The sequence below is a fragment of the Podarcis raffonei genome, chromosome 6 (genome assembly GCF_027172205.1).
Source record: "Podarcis raffonei isolate rPodRaf1 chromosome 6, rPodRaf1.pri, whole genome shotgun sequence".
Taxonomy (NCBI): domain Eukaryota; kingdom Metazoa; phylum Chordata; class Lepidosauria; order Squamata; family Lacertidae; genus Podarcis; species Podarcis raffonei.
Genome location: NC_070607.1, coordinates 52,706,947 through 52,728,142, shown reverse-complemented (window position 1 = coordinate 52,728,142; position 21,196 = coordinate 52,706,947). Strand labels below are relative to the sequence as shown.

General features: G+C 41.9%; 1 protein-coding gene across 1 annotated transcript in view; it reads left to right on the top strand.

The window, feature by feature from the left end:
* The window catches only part of CACNA1S (calcium voltage-gated channel subunit alpha1 S), a 64,199-nt gene extending 46,030 nt beyond the window's left edge, over positions 1-18,169 (top strand). The window contains exons 31-45 of the mRNA XM_053392894.1: positions 110-247; positions 413-478; positions 1,748-1,839; positions 2,355-2,514; positions 4,173-4,300; positions 6,187-6,283; positions 7,191-7,293; positions 8,280-8,381; positions 9,124-9,248; positions 10,704-10,832; positions 11,805-12,013; positions 14,032-14,099; positions 14,673-14,776; positions 16,225-16,350; positions 17,510-18,169. Coding sequence (XP_053248869.1) covers positions 110-247; positions 413-478; positions 1,748-1,839; positions 2,355-2,514; positions 4,173-4,300; positions 6,187-6,283; positions 7,191-7,293; positions 8,280-8,381; positions 9,124-9,248; positions 10,704-10,832; positions 11,805-12,013; positions 14,032-14,099; positions 14,673-14,776; positions 16,225-16,350; positions 17,510-17,674 — 1,812 coding nt within the window. The 3' untranslated portion in view covers positions 17,675-18,169. The remainder of the gene's footprint in view (positions 1-109; positions 248-412; positions 479-1,747; positions 1,840-2,354; positions 2,515-4,172; positions 4,301-6,186; positions 6,284-7,190; positions 7,294-8,279; positions 8,382-9,123; positions 9,249-10,703; positions 10,833-11,804; positions 12,014-14,031; positions 14,100-14,672; positions 14,777-16,224; positions 16,351-17,509) is intronic.
* Positions 18,170-21,196: the final 3,027 nt, after the last annotated feature.

Genomic DNA, 21,196 nt, shown 5'->3' with positions numbered 1-21,196 from the left:
TATTATGGGCATGCCTGCTGAACACATCAGATCTACTCTTGAATGAAGTTTATCTCCTTCTACCTGCTTCATGCTTGTTCACTGCCCAAGGGATGTGCTCCTTCCACAGCAAGCCATAGATCCTGATGAGGGTGGCCGAATCTCTATCACTTTCTTCCGGCTTTTCCGTGTCCTACGGCTGGTAAAACTGCTGAGCCGATCAGAAGGCATTAGAAATCTACTATGGACCTTCATCAAGTCTTTCCAGGCAAGTGCATCACATTGGCTAAAAGGATGTGAGCTTAAAGAGTTCTAGAGGTTGGGTGAGGTTGGAGACAAGCATTGTGATTCAACGCTTCCCATCTCATTTGAGGCTCATGACCTTGCACTGCAGTTTTGCGACCCTTGGGTTCTTCTCTCTTTTGTTCTGCAGGCACTGCCCCATGTGGCCTTGCTGATTGTGATGTTGTTCTTTATCTATGCTGTGATTGGGATGCAGGTGAGGATACACACACAAAAAAACTCTCTCAGTGGCAGTGTAAGCCAAGATCCCAGTTATAAACCTTCCATCATAATAAGGCCAGATATCATATTGTCATTCCATTCTATTCCTTGGAAGCTTTCCTCAGTCTCAGCTCCCCATTCTCTTCATCTCAATTGCTTGGGACACCATGTATCCTGCAGAGGTTTTGAAACAAGGTGTATCTTTCTTGACATGGTGCCTGATCTGGCCCATTAAATAATTATACCTTGCAGGTCTCATGTCCTTCTTCACTGACCTGCAAACAGAGATGTCACTCCAAAGGATGCCACAAGAATTTAGTTCCTGTGGGCTTTCAGTCTGGAGTTTTACAACCCAATCCTAGGCATATTTGCTCAGTAATAAGTCCCATGAGTTCTATGGGACTGACCACTGGTGTAAATGGCTTTAAACAGGGATTAGTTAAATTAATGGAGACCAGATCTGTCCTGGAACCTCCAGGGTTAAAGGCAACTGGCCTTTAAATACCAGTTGCTGTGGGGAAAATGGCACAGAGAAAGGCTGTCCCCTTCATGTTGTCCTTGTAGGCTTCCCAGAAACATCTTGCTGGCCATTGTATGAAGCAGTGTTGGATTAGATGTTCCCTGGGCCTGATTCACGAGAGCTTTTGCTATGTTTGTATGAGTTCAGCGTAACATCATCATCATCATTTATTATTTATACCCCGCCCATCTGGCTGGGTCCCCCCAGCCACTCTAATCTCTAGTAAGCTTGAGGTTTGCAACTGTAGTCACTTCACTTCCTTGGTGGGTTAGGGTGAGGGGTGTCAGCAGTCAGAAAGACAGTAAACAACTAAAGTTGAAAGCAGCAATTGGTTAGATTCAGACTTAGATTGCACTCTTACACGACTTAAAGAGTCATGACTTCTCCCAAATAATCCTTGGAAATGTAGTTTACTAAGAGTCTCCTAACAACTTTCAGGATCCTTAACAAACTTCAGTTCCCATGATTCTTTGGGAAAGGGGGAGGGAGAGAGCCATGAATTTTAGAGTTGTATGAGATTGCTTTAAACTGTATACTGTGGATGTGAGCCAAGTCATGAGGAGACCCATTGAGATTGACGTTAGTCATGCCTAACTTGTTCAATTGATTTCAGTGAGTCTACTCTAAACATGGCTAAGGCTATTTCCAACCAAGTAGCAAGAAACAAAAGGAAACTGGTACAAAGAGAACAGGTTTTGGTACAAAAAGTGCAGGTTTGTCACAGTGGCACTTTCTGATTTACAGATGTTTGGGAAAATTGCTCTGGTGGATGGAACCTATATAAATCGGAACAACAACTTTCAGACGTTCCCACAAGCAGTGCTGCTGCTATTCAGGTCAGTATGACTGTACATTTAAAGTGCGTTCAATGCACACTTAAAGCACATGACTTTCCCCTCAAATAATCCTGGAAAATGTAGTTTCCCCCTCACAGAGCTGCCATTCCCAGGACCCTTAACAAATTACAGTTCCCATGATTCTTTTTTTTTGGGGGGGGAGCCATGTCCTGCCCATTCCCTGAGTTATGACCCTGGCACTTCCACAATACCTCCTCAGTCTTCATATGCTGGTGGTCACTATTTTATTTATAAGCCACCTTGAGCCCCAGTTTTGGGGAAAGACGGGTTATAAACAATAACAACATGTCAGAATAGACCCTTAGTGTTGGGTTCACTCCTCATTTTAATTCTGGCAACTCAGAAATGAAAGTCCCACAAATGGAAACGAGGTAATGGTTGCAATTTTGCAGTACCCAGGATTAGAGTCCTAGAATGCTGGTCATTCCATATCCTCTAATCTAGAGAATACTTTCTGGAAAGGGGCCCCTGCCTCACTTTATCCCTTTCTCTAGGTGTGCAACTGGTGAGGCCTGGCAGGAGATCTTACTGGCTGCCAGCTATGGCAAGCAATGTGACCCTGAGTCTGACTTTGCTCCTGGGGAAGAATATACTTGTGGCACAGACTTTGCTTATTTCTACTTAGTCAGCTTCTACATGCTATGCGCATTCCTGGTAAGCTATTTCTGTTCTCTGATCTTGTGCTTATTTCCTAGTCAGTTAGCACATACTTGAAGCATATGGATAAATATGGTACAGTAGCAATCATCATTAAGGGACGAACTAGACATGATCATGGGGGGCGTTGAAGGTGGTTTGATGGAGGAAATTGCTGCATGTGATGCATAACATCATCCTACTTTCACCTTTGGCCAAACAGGTTTTGCAAAACTGTGGGTCAAATCAGAAATTTGTGTGTATGTTGCAGGAGGCAATGATGTCTCCCAAACCATTTTCAGCTCACTTTTTAAAATACTCCCCTCTCTCCTTCAAAGACCTTGTAGCATTTCTTCAGCAGTAGTCTTGGCTTTACACATAGTTCAATTCATTCTTGCTGGTAGAAGGGGACTCCAGAAATGGGGTTTAGGAGCTGCTGATCACCAGTCATAGCTCAGGGGCCAATCTGTGACCATCAAATCCACTCAAAGGCTGTAAATTCAGGAATAATTCAGAAAGCAGGTATTGTTGTGTTTGCTGTTGAAAGGCAATCAAAGGCCATTATGGAGAGGGGGAAAGAGGGAATTTTGCTTGTGAATGAAATGCATTGAGCTAGGTTGTTGCTCTTCCTCTTTCCACCTGAGTTGCCAATGTGAAGGAGTCTTTAACCTGCTTTATTTACCTCTATACCAGTTTTCATCTGCTATAATTATTTAGTAAGATTAAGGGAAGATTAGATTAACATTACTTATTATTACTATATTTATTAAATGTACGGTATTAAATGTGCGGTATTTAATAAATACTAAACACTAAACAATAAATAAATAATAAACGTATAAAGCTGCCCATCAATAAACATTCCTTAGTCAGCTTGCAGCAAATAAGCTACTGACATTTGTCATGCTGAGGAAACAAAGCCCTGGCCTGGGCACTCATTAAATATTCTGTCTCATTTTAGTCTTCTCAGGTGGCCACAGTTCATATTAATACATAGCTATAAATGTGTAATGTAGCCCTGGAATTCTCTGCTTCCTTCTCTCATCAGTTTTGCCTCTTAGGCACTGTGGCAGTGGCAGGTCAGTTCTGTTACATCCAAGGCTGAGAGTGGTGATCAATGTGGCAAGGGAATCACACGAATGATTTGTCACAATCACAAACAGCAAGTCAATGTGACACCACAAGCAGCCCAGCACAGTGGTGTGCTCAGTCATTGCTTGTACTTCTGGAGCATGCTTGTATAAAGACCACTCTTCACCTAGCACGCTATCCTGGTTGGCTGCCTGATGGATTTGCACATATGAACTGACCACTTAGGCTGTTTCTACACATGCATTTAAATCACATCTCTTCCTCACCGGCCCCAAAAGGATCCTGGGAACAGTAGTTTCTTAAGGGTACTGGGAATTATAGCTCGGGGGGGGGTTGAGCCACTGTTCCAAGGATTCTGGGTGGAAGGGTGTATTCACAAGCCTAAGAATTGAACCAACCAATGTTGCAGAATGCCTGTGACATGCATTGCCTTCCCAGACAAACTACCCCTTCGAATATACTTTATTTAGTTTTATGTGGGATGGTATACAGGCCTTCTGCCAACTTCATTCCAGTGAGCAGCTCAGAGGACCGTTATCCTCTGCTATCTTTCACCTAAGCTGTGCCAATGTATATCTCCTTAGATTATCAACCTCTTTGTCGCTGTTATCATGGACAACTTTGACTACCTCACACGGGATTGGTCCATATTGGGTCCTCATCACCTGGATGAATTCAAAAAAATCTGGGCAGAATACGATCCTGAAGCCAAGTGAGAACTATCAGTTATTACATTTGTAATCACTGGATCTGCGGGACAACTAGACATGAAGTCTATCATGTAGTTTGACCTATTGTCAATTTTTTTGTTTATGTTAAAATAATAATTAGCCGGTACATGCTTATGCCATGGTCTTGATCAGAATCACACCCCATTTCTGCTATCCACAGTGAAAGGAAACCTTCCATTGATGCCCTACACCAGCTTTTTCTTTTTTTAATCAGCTGTGCGAAAACAGATTACTTGGCAAATGTCTTGTCTAATTTGGCTCTGAGTTTCTACTGGCACTGGAAAGAGAGCTCAATGTAACTTCCTAGAAATGTTGTGGGACGTCAATGCTTGGAAGGCATATGAGTATAAAGTCAGATGTGTGATAATAGAATGAGAAATATTGGTATGAGCTCTCTTTTCATTTATCAGATTGTTTCAGCCTTAATATAAAACCTTGATTTATTACACTGACTTGGAATCCCCATGAATTTATTAGAAGGTATGTTTCAAATAGGGACATCAGGGGTTTCTAGCTGTGGTCATTCTTGCCCAGGTAAAAGGGAACTCAGGACGCAAGGGAGAGACGTGCTAAGAGGAAGGCACGCTTGGCAAATCCACACCGTGATCAACTCCCGCCCAGAAACCAATGTCCCCACTGTGGAAGGACGTGTGGATCCAGAATTGGCCTCCACAGTCACTTACGGACTCATTGTTAAAACTGTGTTTATGGAAGACAATCTTACTTGGCTACAAGTGATCGCCAAAGAAGAAGAAGAAGAAGATATAGTATTTTGTTCCCAAATTATGGCAGGGTAGATTTAGAATGGCTGATGCCTCTTGAGACACAGCAGGCTAGATCAGGTGTGAGAAAGGACTTTCCAAGTACTCAGAGTGATTTATTTGCCTGGGCACGTGACTAACACCCATTGGTGAATTCTAGAATTGCTCTTTGCAGTGTAGGACAGACATCCTTTAAATAAATAAAATGTGGTCAATATCACTTTTTTAAAAATACAGTTGTCTCTTGTGAGAGCTTTTTATAAACCAGGAGACCCACTTTACAGATTGTGCTCACATAACAATAATGTATAAACTGATATCTGTTTTTGCATTTCTTTATCATGGAGGTGTGCATACAGGAGGGAACTGGGATTCGTTATGGCTTCCCATTGCCTTGCCTGTACATGTCATGGTGAACCTGTGTTTTATCACAGTGCCACATATGAGGCAGGGGGACTGGCTTATCAGACTACATTGTTTCATATAGCACATTTGTATATCGTATGTGCAAAAGATTTCAGCCCATGTGGGTCCTCACCTATCCACAAAGCTGGAGGATGTTGAGACCTTGCCCACCCACTCAACATTCCACATGGTGGGCTTCCTACTTTTTAGTGTGCTCTAAGGCAGAAAGTACCTGCCTCTTTCAAGGATACTTCAAAACATATACCGTATTTTTCGCTCTATAAGACACACCAGACCACAAGACGCACCTAGTTTTTGGAGGAGGAAAACAAGAAAAAAAATATTTTGAATCTCAGAAGCCAGAACAGCAAGAGGGATCACTGCACAGCGAAAGCAGCAATCCCTCTTGCTGTTCTGGCTTCTGGGATAGCTGCGCAGCCTGCATTCGCTCTATAAGACACACACACACATTTCCTCTTACTTTTTAGGAGGGAAAAAGTGAGTCTTATAGAGCAAAAAATACGGTATGTTTAATTGTATGCTCCATCACCATGTCAAGAAAATAAGCAGGTGCTGTGTGTGCATTCACTGGGATTAGAGAATGGTCCAAATAGACATTTGAATTGTGGTCTCTTCAGCTCCCCGAGCTAGAAACTTGTGTGCCATTTTCTGCAACATGACTGTCTCTTCCTCTTCCTCAGGGGCCGCATCAAACATCTAGATGTGGTGACTCTGTTGAGACGAATCCAGCCTCCCCTGGGCTTTGGGAAGTTTTGTCCACACCGTGTGGCTTGCAAGGTAGGAGTCTTGAAGAAATGTTTCTTTACCAGTCCTAACTAGGTCTGAGGTCGTGTCCTAGTCTCCACCCCCTGGCCCCTGTACAAAATTCAGTCCTTATCACACTAGATTCTTTTTTTAAGCTGAAGGAATGAAGAACTGGTGTTTTTAATGCTATCTGTCAAATGGAGGGTAGGACACTGATTCCCTGGGTATGGCCTGAAGGGCACACAAGACCTTCGTCTCACTGAAGTGAAGCAGGTCTAGGTCTGCTAAGTGTCTGGATGTCTTGGGTTCCACCTTGAGAAAGGTGGAATATAAATTTAAGAAAATGAATAATGGTAATCTACAGAAGAAGAAGAAGAAGAAGAAGAAGAAGAAGAAGAAGAAGAAGAAGAAGAATATTTATTGTTTATACCCCAGCCACTCTGGGCGGCTCCCAGCAGAACACTAAAAACAGAATAAAACTTCAAACATTAAAAATTTCCCTAAACAGGGTTGCTTTCAGATGTCTTCTAAAAGTCAGATAGTTGTTTATTTCCTTGACATCTGATGAGAGGGCGTTCCACAGGGTGGGCACCACCACCGAGAAGGCCCTCTGCCTGGTTCCCTGTAACTCACGTCTCGCAGTGACAGAACCGCCAAAGGCCTTCAGAGCTGGACCTCAGTGTCCGGGCTGAACGATGGGGATGGAGACGCTCCTTCAGGTATGGGACATATGGGTGTGTTCCAAGTGTGTTTGTTTGTGAATGTAAATTATACATTCAGTGCTATTTTTCTGGAAATTGGTGCCAGAATTCTCCATGAACCCTACTTCTCATATAATGACAATGGCGCCCACCTGAGGGGTGCCAGAAGTGAGTTTCAGCATGCTGTGCCTGAAAAAAACCTGGGATATATTGTCTCTGACATGGTGTGTGTTTTGCAGCGCTTGGTGAGCATGAATATGCCCCTGAATAGTGACGGCACAGTCACTTTCAATGCAACACTCTTTGCTCTGGTGAGAACGGCTCTCAAGATCAAGACAGAAGGTGAGAGATGAAATGCATCAATAGCTACATCCATTCCTGGATAACTCCTCTCACTCTCCCACAGCTGCCATTATTCATCTCACAAGTTCTGAAGAACATTAGTCACCTTATATGTCAGCAGAAGCTCTGCTGACCTCAAAATCCATTACTGTGTGATTACATAGGCCCAGCAGATGATGCCATAAATCAACAGTAACTAATGCCTTTCTGGTGCATTTAATCACAAGACCTCCAAGAGTCAGGTCTTCATCTGTTTTAAATTAGCATAAGTAGTTTCAGCGTGGAGCCATGCCAACTCCATGCCGCTTCTGGAGTTTTAAGGAGCCTAAGCTTTATCAAAGGCAGATATTAAGGATTTTGTCCACCTGAGGGTTGATAAGAATGAAAGCACTTACCTGTGTTAACACAATAATATTAACAACAGCAACATGTGCTATAGTTGTTGTTCTTGTAGCCAGCCTTATCTGGTCTGGAGACACCTCAAAGCAGCTAAAAATATTCAATGCAATGCAATGCAACAGCAGCCCCCCAAAAGAGCAGCAGAAACAACTTTTCTTTAACAAATCTGGACAGCAAGCCAACAATAAAGCTAATGTTTGATTTAAAAGGATCTCACCCCAAGTACCAGGCTGTACAGTAGTATGTCAGGAAGTGGAGGAGATTATGAGATTTTATTGTAAGGGATGCTAATGAATAAATTAAGAGAGCATTGATTAATTGGGCATGAGTACTTGTTGTCTGAGGGCAGACAATGAGGAGGATAGGATAAAGCATTGTGGCTGACTTACTGGTAATGTTTTGTTCAGTGCCATGCATGGATGCTTTGCATGAAGAAAACGCCTGGTTCAATCAGTTGGCACCTTCAATTAAAAAGAGTCTCGTGTAGCAGACTGGGAAATGTAGGAATATTGTAGATTCTACTGGATAAGACAGACCAATTATCTGAAGCAGTAAGTTTCATATAAAAGCGGTTGGTGCTTTTGCAGGTAACTTTGAACAAGCCAATGAAGAGTTAAGGATGATTATTAAAAAAATATGGAAGAGAACCAGCATGAAGCTCCTGGATCAAGTCATTCCACCAATTGGAGGCAAGTTCTTAATTTCTTTATTTAAATGCCATTTGACCTTAACAAAAACCCTAAGCAGTTTACAAGAAATATCAAAGTTATCAATAGAAACTGTTTAAAACAAGAAATTTAAAACATTTAAAAAATAATAATTAAAATCAGCCATAATCTAAAAAGAGATTAAAACATGTCAACTTCTGTGTGCCTGGATAGGCTTACCGAAACAAATATGTTTAAAGGAAGCACTGAATAGAATGTGCAGGTGGCGCTGTGGTCTAAACAACAGAGCCTAGGGCTTGCCAGTCAGAAGGCTGCTGGTTCGAATCCCCACGACGGGGTGAGCTCCCATTCTTCAGTCCCAGCTCCTGCTCACTTAGCAGTTTGAAAGCACGTCAAAGTGCAAGTAGATAAATACGTACTGCTCCAGCTGGAAACGCACAGCGTTTCTGTGCGCTGCTCCGGTTTGGCCAGAAGCGGCTTAGTCATGCTGGCCACATGACCCGGAAGCTGTCTTCAGACAAACACCGGCTCCCTTGGCCAGTAAAGCGAGATGAGCACCGCAACCCCAGAGTCGTCCGCGACTGGACCTAATGGTCAGGGGTACCTTTACCTTATTTCATATATATTTTTATCTCTAACCCTCTTTCTACAACTTGCATTTCACAAATCTCCTTTGTGTGTTCTCAAGCAGCCTGGCATACAAGTTGGCTGGGTTCTTTTGCTGAGCAAACTTAATGTCTACTTGTGGCTACTCCTCCTCCAGATGATGAGGTGACTGTGGGCAAGTTCTACGCTACCTTCCTCATCCAGGAGCACTTCAGAAAATTCATGAAGCGCCAGGAAGAGTATTACGGATACCGGCCCAAGAAGAATGCTGTTGAAATCCAGGTAAGTGAGAATTGGAACACACTTGACCCAGCAGAGTAGAAAGATTTCCAGCCCATAATGGAGTGAAAGAAAAGAAGGAAACGGAGGTGCTTTGGGTTCTCTCATACGCACCAGATTTCAGGTACTGTGACGCAGTTGTTTGCAGTTTTCATGGCCCTGTTTTGGGATTCTCTAAAGAGCTGGCATTTTAAACAAAATAATCTCTCTGCAAATATTCCCACAAAATTATTATCCCTTTCCCCCCATCTTCTCCCACAAAATGCTTATGGACAAATCTTTCTGGAATTTTTCATGCTTTGGGTTTCCTCTGGAATAGCCGCTCTTGGTTCATTTACTTTACAGGGGGCATTTGAATGACATTTGGTGCTTACAGGCAGGGGCTTGATATTGCAAATGGGTTGTCCACATACCTTGTAACTGGCCTTTGTAATTTATTAGATTTTCCCTGGAAAAAGGAAATCCAGATTCAATGGTGGGTGGAGGAGAGACAATATGGTCTGGCATTTTGATACCAACAACATTGTGTGGACCCAGTTAAAAAAAAGAGAGAGAGAGCCATGCATGAGGAGCTGTCCTACAATAAACACCCATCTGGGAGCACCCAGTAAAGTCCATCCTGTAATCAACGTCCATCTGGACACATCCATTGACATCAAATGTTTCTGTGTGCTCTTTTTGTTTTTGTTTTTGGAAAGAATTGGACAATAGCACAGTATCTGCATATGTAGATTGCCTTAGCTTTAGAGTTCCTCTGCGCACCTTGTTTATTGAGCATCCATCCTGAATTTCTTGCACAAAGCTTACACAGAGGTTAGATGATATCTGGCCTTTATTGTGCATTTGTTGTGATTTGTTTATAGGGTGGTTGTACGGCAATGAGCTTTCTAGCATTTGAAGAAGCATGGTTTTGATGTGTGTGGAAATTAATTGGGTTTCTAAGCCAATGCTTTCTGTTAGCACTTTCCCAGTCAATGCCATTTAGCAGCATGCATTTCTCTCTCTCTCTCTGATTATTTAAATTTGCCCTTTTCAATCTAGGTTTTTTTGACGGGGGAGTCATCACACAGTAAAGCTTAAAATTTTAAGGGTGTTATAGCACATTTTAAAAGAACTTTTTAAAAAGATCAACATGCCACTATAATGCTGTGCTCAGGTGAATTTTCACTCCCCGCCCCCGCCTGCTATGTCACACCCACTGGTGTGATGCAGCATAACTGAGCGTTCCCCCTGTCAACATAAGCACTGGTTTATACACAGTACTTTGTGAAGCTGGCAAGTTCATAGCTGTGCATGATTAGGGATATATACTGTAAGAGCCTGACCTCCAAGTTAATTTCATGGGAAGGAAAGTCATCATGACTTAGGAGAAGGTGGTTTGGGTCACACCTTAACTCCCTGTTCTCCGGCATGAATGGTCTCTGCCAATGATAATCATTTCTGTGCTGTTTCAATGAGGCTGGCCTGAGGACCATTGAAGAGGAAGCAGCTCCTGAGATCAAAAGAGCAATCTCTGGGGATCTGACGGCAGAGGAGGAACTTGAGAGAGCCATGGTTGAGGCAGCAATGGAGGAGGGCATCTATAGGGTGAGTATGAGCACAGATATAAAGTTTGCTTAATGGGCATCCAATATATCCTTTAACCCTCAGCTGAAAACTTCAGCAATGACACACTTGCAGTGATCCCCTCACAGAATGAGTCCATTCCCCACTCCGTTTGTCTCCTCATGAAGTTATCATTCAGTTTTGTTTCCTTGGTTGAATGTTAAAGAGCAGAAGCACCTGTGCTATTCTGTTTTCTGTTTGTTTGTTTGATTGATTGATTGATTGATTGACTAAACTTGTGTTAGTGATCTTTTATATTCTTACAGAATACTCATTGTAATGGTAGGTGGAGGAGATAAAGCAGAAGTGGAATTCTAACCTAAGAGGAAGTTGAGACCCCCACAGATTATGGGAGACACCCAACACATTTACTTCAAATTGTGGCTCCTTGTCAGCCATCATTCAATGTTAAGCACCCCGAGTCGAGTTAAAGAAACATACAACAAATAAAGCCGAGGCGTCCTGAAGCTCTCTGTGGTGTGTGTATTTATATACAAAGTATTTTGAGCAAAATAAAATGTGCACACACATTTCTACTATTTTCGGTTAACATAAGTAAAATATTTAATATGGAGAACCCCAAGATAATAATAACTAGGTAGGTTCAGTCCACCCTTTAAAATAATTAGGTCAGGATTCCTCAACATCAGTCCTAAAGATGTTTTTGGCCTACAACTCCCATGATCCCTAGCTAGCAGGACCAGTGGTCGGGGATGATGGGAATTGTAGTCTCAAAACATCTGGAGGGCCGAGGCTGAGGAAGCCTGAATTAGGTAGTTGTAGACATAGTAGTTTAAAACACTTTGAATATAATGTTTGGTTTGCCCCTAAATATAATTTGTTCTTTCTCACTAACTAGATCTTGTTCCCTCCATCCTCCAGCTGGAACACAAAGGACTTAAGAAAGACCAAAATAACAATCTCCTCTCTTTTCTCTCCTGCCCTTGAATGCAGAGGACAGGGGGGTTGTTTGGCCAGGTTGACACCTTCATGGAACCAAGCAGCCCGCTACCACCTCATGTGGCTAGCCAGAGACCTCTACAATTCACCGAGATGGGAAGCGAAGATTTGGATTCCCCTGTATTCCTTGATGACTTCCCACCAGGAGGGGGTGGCAATGTGAACAACAGCAACAGCAACGCCAACAACAATGCAACAACGGGGTAAAGCCCAAGAAACCGAGAGCATAACAAGCTGAGAGAGTAGCATTCCTTTCAGAGGGCTGATTCTGGCATGAGATTGGACCACTAAAGATTGGATTTTGCAGTTTCTGAGCCCTGATATAACATGATAGGGCTAGAATTGTCCTAAAGCTTTTCTTTAAAAGGTTTTCATTGATTGCTGAGTGGGGGAATTGGGGTGGGCAAGTTGGGGAAGAAAATGAATTAGTATTCAGGAGTTATAAAAAAATTGGAGGAAGGGTGACTTACCAGTAAAGGCGGGGGTGGCAACCCTAAAAAAAGCCACAACCCACTTTCCTTCATTTTAAAGAAATTTTCCCAACTGATTGAAGCAGCCAAGAACTGTTGTAATCAGTAGCCAGCTAGGCTACCACGTTCTCTCACAATATTCCTGATGCATTTTGGGGGGGAAAGATGGCAGCAGTAGGGGATACCATCAGTCCCTCGCCCCAAGTTATAATACATATGGAGCAACACTAAGTTATGACGTAACATCATTTGAAAGGAAGCATTATGGGAGAACATGCTGGCCCGGCTTGCTGTGGCCAGGTAAATTTATGCAAGAGGAAATGGGAGGTGGTATGTTTCCGAATACCAGTTTCTGGAAACCACAGGAGGGGAAAGTGCTGTTGAATTTGAGTCCTACTTGCATGCTTCCCATAGGCATCTGGTTGGCCACTGTGAGAACAGAGAACATGGGCCATTGTCCTGTTCCAGCAGGCTGTTCTTATATTCTTGTGACATAAGGGTTCTTAAAAAAAATGCACCATTACCTCTGCCTTTACTGGTAACCCCACCTTTGTTAAAAAATGAAAAAATAAACTTTCTCTACCCTGGGAATGTTATCAAAGTGCCTTCCACTAACCACCGTAAGGGACACCACCCAACACCTTCTCATCACCAAAATCCCACCCAGAAAAAGAGAAGTCATATTGATCACTTCTGAAAGGTGCTGAGCTTTAGCTTTCATGGCAAGAGCATTCCAGAAGTGATGGGCACCCATGAGAATGCCCTTCTGTATGCCCTCGCAGTGGTAACTTAGTGCATGGATGTTAAACCTTAGAAATGCTTTGGGATATACAGGTGGCAATAGGTTGCGCCCAACTTTTTGAAAGCTTCAAATAGTGGATAGGGGATACAGAGCATGTATGGTATGTTTTCAATTCTTTCTGTGAAGAGAAAGTAGCATTCTGTACTGAGTGAAACTTTTAAACCATCATAAAGAGAAGCCTCTTTGAGGATTGCATCACATATATATATTTAGCTGTGGTACGCACATGCGCACACACACACACACAGGCTGGATCTAGACACATCAAAGAAGCATTTCAGTTAAATGCATTGTAAATTTAAACAGAGAAAAACGGGACTCCACAGCACCATCTGGTATGTTATATTGCATATACAACACATATAAATCGCTTTTTCTTTACTAATCTAGCTGAGTCCAAAGAGAGAAGGAAAAGATTGGAAAATGGAAAAGAAAGTGTTGGAGAGCTATGGTCTGGTCAATAACTCTGGGTTGTTGTTTTTGATGTAAAATCATAGTCTTCTGGGTCACCCTAAGGTAAAGGTAAAGGGACCCCTGACCATTAGGTCCAGTCGTGACCGACTCTGGGGTTGGGGCGCTCATCTCACTTTATTGGCCAAGGAAGCCGGCGTACAGCTTCCGGGTCATGTGGCCAGCATGACTAAGCTGCTTCTGGCAAACCAGAGCAGCGTGCGGAAACACCGTTTACCTTCCCACCGGAGCGGTACCTATTTATCTACTTGCACTTTGACGTGCTTTCGAACTGCTAGGTTGGCAGGAGCAGGGACCAAGCAACGGGAGCTCACCCCGTTGCGGGGATTCGAACCGTGACCTTCTGATCGGCAAGTCCTAGGCTCTGTGGTTTAACCCACAGCGCCACCCACATCCCTTGGGTCACCCTAAAGAGTACTAATAGTTGTTTGGGACAGGGTATTTTCTTGGAACTTACTATCAGTGCTTTGCTCCATAGGGTGATGTATGAGAATGAACTAGTGAGAGAGAAGATGCTACCGTCATCTCATCGGCTACCTGACCTAGGTGAGTTCTTGCTAGGGCTAGAATTGTCCTAAACTTTTCTTTAAAAGTTTTTCATTGATTGCTGAGGGGGGGAATTGGAGAGGGCAAGTTGGGGAAGAAAATGAATCAGTATTCAGGAGTTTCCAGGGCCAGTCTAATCTCATAATCCCTATACAGTGGTACCTCGGGTTACATACGCTTCAGGTTACATATGCTTCAGATTACAGACTCCGCTAACCCAGAAATAGTACTGGTACCTTGGGTTAAGAACTTTGCTTCAGGATGAGAACAGAAATTTTGCTCCGGCAGGGCGGCGGCAGCAGAAGGCCCCATTAGCTAAAGTGGTGCTTCAGGTTAAGAACAGTTTCAGGTTAAGAATGGACCTTCAGAACAAATGAAGTACTTAACCTGAGGTACCACTGTATGCCTATACTCAGGTTAGTGTGGGAGGAGGTTAACTGCTGATCTGACAAAGGAGACTGTGTAATGAAAGCGTTTGCAACCGGCATGGGTCTAGTCAAAATATCACCTTTTAAGACTTGGAAAATGTAATTATCTCTGATTCCTTTTGTCTCTTTTCCCTCTCCCCTCTAGCCAGCAAACGCTCTATTCGGGCTAAAAACCGTAAAGGAAAAATGAGCAAGGTGCCAGCTCATGGTGTCCAGAGCGAATCAGAACTACAGTTTTCCATCCAGCAGGTAAATGCTGCATTGCTTCACTTTAGGCATGCTAAAGAGACCACAACCCAAGCTGTGCTTTCAGTGTTCCCCATAAAACTCCATCAGATACAAAAGACAGGATGTGTACATATATGGGCTACGGTCCCATTAGAATGATTGAGCATTGTTCAAGTTTGCTTTTCCACAATCAGCTGAAAGCAGAATTAATATGATTCCACACGACACTTAATATAGTGCCATATTACCCAGCAGTGGCCTTCCCCCATAGCCAAAACCCTTCTGTAAAGTTTGTTTCCATTTAAGCCTCACTCAGCAAAAGTCATTTTCAGCTTCTGAAATAACCACCCTCAGTTGCTCATTAATTTCAGTTTCAGTTCTCTTGGAGGAGGGTTTTATTTATTTATCCCATTATTATTTTTTGTTTTCAGTTGTCTATCACTGTGTGTGTGTATGCCTTTTTTGATATTATAATAATAAGGTGCTAATACTCAAGCCTTGATAAAAGTGGTACAAAATGGCTGCCATGGGGAGCAGAAATAGAGGTGACTGTACTCCATACAATAAGTACCATCTCTCTCTCTCTGTCTGTCTCTCTCTCTCTGTCTCTCTCTCTCTCAGAGAGAGAGAGAGAGTTCATTACATGAACATGGAAAAAAGTAAAATAATGGGAGGAAATCAGTAATTTAAGTCCTCTCACATGAGAACAGAAACTGACAATAAAGGGAAATTCAGAGGCACTGTTCTGTGGATTGATGAATGTCAGCCACACTCAACAGGAAACAATAAAAGGATAGAACCACTGAGGAAGAAACTTAATTGAAGGACATTAGCTTTGAAAACATTCAGTAGCGGTTTGCCTATTCACAGTGGACAGGCTGACTCTGCAACTGCACTTGCAGTTTTTTTAAAAATTGCCACAGATCAGTTCTGACAAAATGCCAGAGGGCAACACAGGGAAAATGGAACTCAATATATCAGCAATGTCATCTGGACTACTCAAGGAAATTGGGTCTTGCATCCCCTCTTAAACATCCACACAGGTGGATAGTGCCTGACGGATGCACCCACTTGCAGTAAATACAATTCATTTGATGTTGAGGTTGTGCCAGACCATCTCCATTAGAGGATAAGCACTTTTGTCCATCTCCTCTTCCAATATCAGATGAAACTCAAAGGGGGGGGAGCATCATGGCATATCCAACTATCCAAGCCATATTTTATGCACACACCTTGCAACGTTATATGAACAGTATTTTAATTCTTAAAATATGGGCAGGAATCACTTTATCCTCACTGTAGATATGTCCGTCTGCAAATTGTGCCTCAGGATCAATGGGGATAACAATCTTAATAAGGAAGATCACTGGGGCGGGGGCAGGGCCTGCTGCACTCTGGGTAATAAAGAGGCTGGTGGTTGATGCCACTCAGATCTATCTGGTCTTGTTTCCATGCAATTTCCCCCAAAGAAGTCCATTGGCTCACAGCAGGAGTCCAATGATGACGAAGGGTTACCATCTACAAGCAGCAATGAAGGATATGCACTAAGGAGTATGGAAACCTCTACCCCTGCCTCCCTTCAGCTCATCCAAGAGGTACAGCTGTTGTTTTTAAAAAAAATGTTTTATTTATGATTTTCAGTTTTATGCATTTCAATAATCTTACAATCCTTTTAACATTTCAAAACTTGTCTACCTTCCTCCTCTTTCTGCAGTTCCTTAAATTTATTTTTAATATTTTCTGCATATCCAAATTAACTTAATTTGTTCATTTATTCATCTACTTTAAATATAAAGTAGATCTTATAAAACTGCAGGTTAGATCTTATAAAACTTGGCAGGTTATAATCCTGCCAATGTTTTTACCTGTTTACAGTTTGTTTGTAAATATTCAGTAAACCATTTCCATTCTTTTATTAAAAGTTTGTTATCTTGATTTCTTATTCTTCTGGTAAGTTTCGCCATTTCTGCATATTCCATTAGTTTTGGTATCCATTCTTCTTTTGCTGGGACTTCTTCTTTCCATTTTTGGCCAAGTAACATTCTTGCTGTTGTAGTCACAAACATGAATAAATTTCTATACAGTTTGGGTAGTTCCGTCCCTATAAATCCCAAAAGGAAAGCTTCTGGTTGTTGTTGTTTTTCACAAATGTTATTTTAAACATCTTTTTCAATTCATTATATATCATTTCCCAGTAAGCTTTAACCTTACTACAAGACCACCACATATGATAAAAATAACCTTCTTTCTTTTGACATTTCCAATACTTATTTGATTTGGATTTATACATTTTTGCCAATTTCTTGGTGTTAGGTAACATCAATACATCATTTTCATATAATTTTCTCTTAGACCATAACATGCTGTAAATTTTATATCCATGTTCCTCATTCGTTCCCATGGTGCCATATCTATATTATGACCAATATCTATTGCCCAATGTATCAGTGCAGGAGGTACAGCTGTGGGCATCACACACAAGTTCATTGGAAGTGGTTGGGGTTTGAGACAGGGTCAAGGGAAGGGACAAAACGGGATGTTGAAGAAGGGAAATAGGCATGTCGGAGAATTCAGTCCTAAACGGGAAATGGGAGTGAAAAATCACCACAATTAGCATGGATCCGTACAGTACAGAATTGACACATTTCTTTAGTCTTGGAATAACTGTGTTATTTTCTGCATTGTTTTTGGTGTTTCTCTTCCACTGAAATGCATTGACATTAATTGCATGGGCTTCCATTTCTTCTCCCGCAGGCTCTGAGTTCTGGAGGACTTGAATCCCTGGCTAAAGACTATTCGTTCCTGAAACTGGCAAGAAATGAGATGGCTGCTGCCTTCCAGGTGGAGGTGACTGAGGTGGAGGAGATTGCGGCTGCTTTGTTGAAGAGAAGGGAAACCAACTCAAATACATCTTTGTAAAAGGCTCATTGCATGGCCATTCCAAATTCCAGGCTGTGAGATCTTTTCCCCAGCCTTATCTCTTTTTTCCCCAGCAGGGCTGCTATAAAGTGCTACTCGTTTGTCTGCTTCCGGGTGGTTACCATGAAAGCACTGCATTACTTGCTCACAGCAATCCCTGACTGGTTGCCATCGGCAGCATAACAGGCTAATGGAAAAGATGGCAGAGGGAAACCTATTTTCTTTGGCTGTCAAAGGAGGAGATTTTTTTTAGAAATAGAACTCCCCAGGTGTTTCTCCCAGCAGGGTCTCCTTGCTCTCATGAGATCGACAGCATACAAGCTAGATGATAGATCACCAAATATTCCCAATATTTAATATCAAAGATCCCTCCTACCTAGCGAATTTATTTCCTCTGGGAAACATCTTGAAAAGTGCCCTTTGATTACATTGTTTTGAACAGAAAGTAAAAATGATGAAAAGCTAGCACTTTTAATAAACTGAAAGAACCAGGAATGATTATTTTATTTGTTTATTTGAAATATTTACACCTCACTTTAAAAAAAACAAAAACTTTCCAGGCCAACTTACAAACAGGTAAAAGCAATAAAAACACAGCAATAGAATGAAAGCATTAAAATCTAAACACTGTTACACACTCTCTCACATACCCACACCTCAAAAACAGGATTGAAGGGTTTTGTTGCTGAATTTTGCAGAGCCTCTGAATTATCTAGCTGGCTGCTAACAGATATTGGAAGATTTGAGTGTGAATTCATTTAGAATTCTAGCCCACATTATTCCTAGGTTATAGTGCTTTACACTAATAATTGCACATCAGCATGTTTAATTAAATCACACAAACAATCCATAGTTTGGGCTAGGGATTTGGCAAGTCAAGAATACTCTGAAAGTCTGGCTCTTAGAAAAGTTGCGGAGTTCTGATTCACACTGTCTTTAAACATATACTGCTCTCAAACTTACCAGTTGTCCTGGTCTTTGAATTAGAATTCTATAATTATATGTATAAGGAATTTTGTTGTTGGGTGCAGCCCCCAAGATGGCCTCCCTGTGTGTTTCTGGAGTTGATTAATGGATGAAATAATGAAGAGGGCCCAGCAACATTCAAAAGGGCAAGAAGCAATCCTTCAGGGCACAATGAGTTTCAGAAATTTTCATCTGCAAAATGTTGACTTAGTCATGCCTCTACTGCCGCAAGGACAAAATTCCTAGAACCACAGTGACAGCCATACAAAGATGTAAATCTGAAGAGCTAGACAACAAATCTGAAAGTGTATGATGCAATCCTGAGCTGCAAAGTATCACTGACTATGGTTCTATCTTCAAAGACAGTATGAGTCAGAACCAGACAGCTTCTCTGGAGCCTAATGCTACCGGATATAAATGAAATAACAGAAGTAAACAAAACCCACAGCCTCAGACGTGACCATCTCAAGGTCATCCAGTGATCTTAAAGGCTATGGGAGGATTTGAACATGAGTTATATTCTTGAGTTATAGTCTACCCACTGCACTTAACTTAGCTCTTCAGTCCACCTGGGGTGTGTGAAAAATTTGAGGAAGGGTATCTTACCCAGTGCTCTTTTCTATGACTTTATAATATAGCCATAACCTCTTTTTTTTTGTCTGCTATCCTGTGCCTTTAACAGCAGCTTGATCTGCAGACATTAGTAGGGGATAATGTTTATCTCTAGGATATGAAAAGGCTTGCTTGCCGATTGCTGCAGATTGAGCTATAAAAGTCAGAGAAGCAGGCTCTTTTCCCCCCTTGTCAGTTGGTGCTACTGCTATAAAAGCTCCTGGGGTGGAGTGGAGAGAGAAGCAGCTAAATTCTGTTACCACTTTTGCAGACAACAAAAGCTCCCGTAGCCCCTCATTGCTGCTCCTGCCTGGTGTGCCTCTTGTGCCACGATGCCCCACCTCCTAATATATCCTGCGTTTTAAAGCCCAACACAATCTCAGCAGCCAGCTCCTTCCACACAACTGGCTTCATCTCAACGCTAATAGATATTAAAATACGGAGGAATTATGCATCCCCGGGGAGGTGCTGAATCAATAGAGCCTGGCCGCTCTCAGGGCTTTTATTTGTTAAGTCAAAAAAATGGGGAATGGATAAAGGGCTGCTGGGAAGCAGAATGCACAGCCAAGCCATTGTGAATATTGAGCTGGAGAGGGTTCTCTCTAGGGTGCTGAAAGAAAATCCTCTTCCCTCTGGAGGCCAAACTCTGCTATAGCCAGCCAGGGATCCTGAACCACCCTGGAGCAGTGAGTACGAGTTACATGCCCAGCTGTCCAATAAATTGTTTCCCTTTCAAAGCATTTAATTGCAAATTACAGTTAGGAAGAGAAGCAAATAGCAAGAGGAGTCTAGAAAAATAGATGTCAGAACTCACCTTTAGAACAGCAATGGCACCCACCAGAGAGGTGCTGGGACTCTCCCACATGAGAGGTGCCAGAACTGAGTTCTCTCTGAAAAAAAGCCCTGCATATCATCATCATTCCTGAAATCTGCCACAGTCTCTGTTGCCACCACTCCTTCCTTTGCGCCGACTCCACCATTAACAGTTTTTAACATTAGACAGCAAAGGTGGATGTGAGATGCAAAGAAGCCAGTTTATCAAGCCTCATTTGTATGGAGCAGCTTTTGATAATTACTACCAAATAAACAGCAAAGTTTTTTTGTTTGGGTTGGGGGTAAATTTGGAATTGAATGGACTCTTCAGTATCCTCCGTTTAAGCAAAGTATCTGTTGTTTAAGCAAGGAAATCAATCAACTGTGCTCTTTATGTCAAGGCAAATTATGATCAACTTTCCTCCTTTGACTTGTCAAAGTCATTCCCTCCCCAAAGGCTGTCTAGAGTTTTTCTCTCAACTGATTAAAACACTTTGCTGAGAAGACTTTGCAGCACATTGGTGCAGAATCAACGTTGTGATAGAAGCTAGAGATGCCAATATATAGTCCACTTAGCCTTCATTGAAAAGATGCATGTTGACAACCAGTTATCATTAAACAGAGATGGAAATGCTCCATCATTTGCGCCATCATTCGAGGTTAGTATTTTTGCCAGCTGGCATTAGGCATTCAGAATTAAGCATCCCATAAAAAAGCATCCTTAAGCAATCAGAAAGGGGTTAGTGTGTCATGCAGGACAATAAAGATGATGAATCCACCCATCATACAGTTAGTGCTTGTGAAACACTGACCAATTCATCATATATATTATACACACGCAGTGCTATAACAATAAAATACATCCATTGGATGTTGACAAAGGATAAACGTCTTGAAGCTCTGGGTTTGCAGTTGGGAGCTACAAAAGTATAAACATTCAGAGAAAATCACAAGATTTATATACAGCTTCATTGTACTAAAACCTCAAAAAGAATAAAACAGTAGAATTATCAGTAAAAGACTGTTAGAAATCACTATCTAAAAGTTAAAAAAATAAATCAACAAGCTAATTGATAGTTAATACCAACCACCTGACATTTATGTAAATGCATTCATTTTATTTATAACATT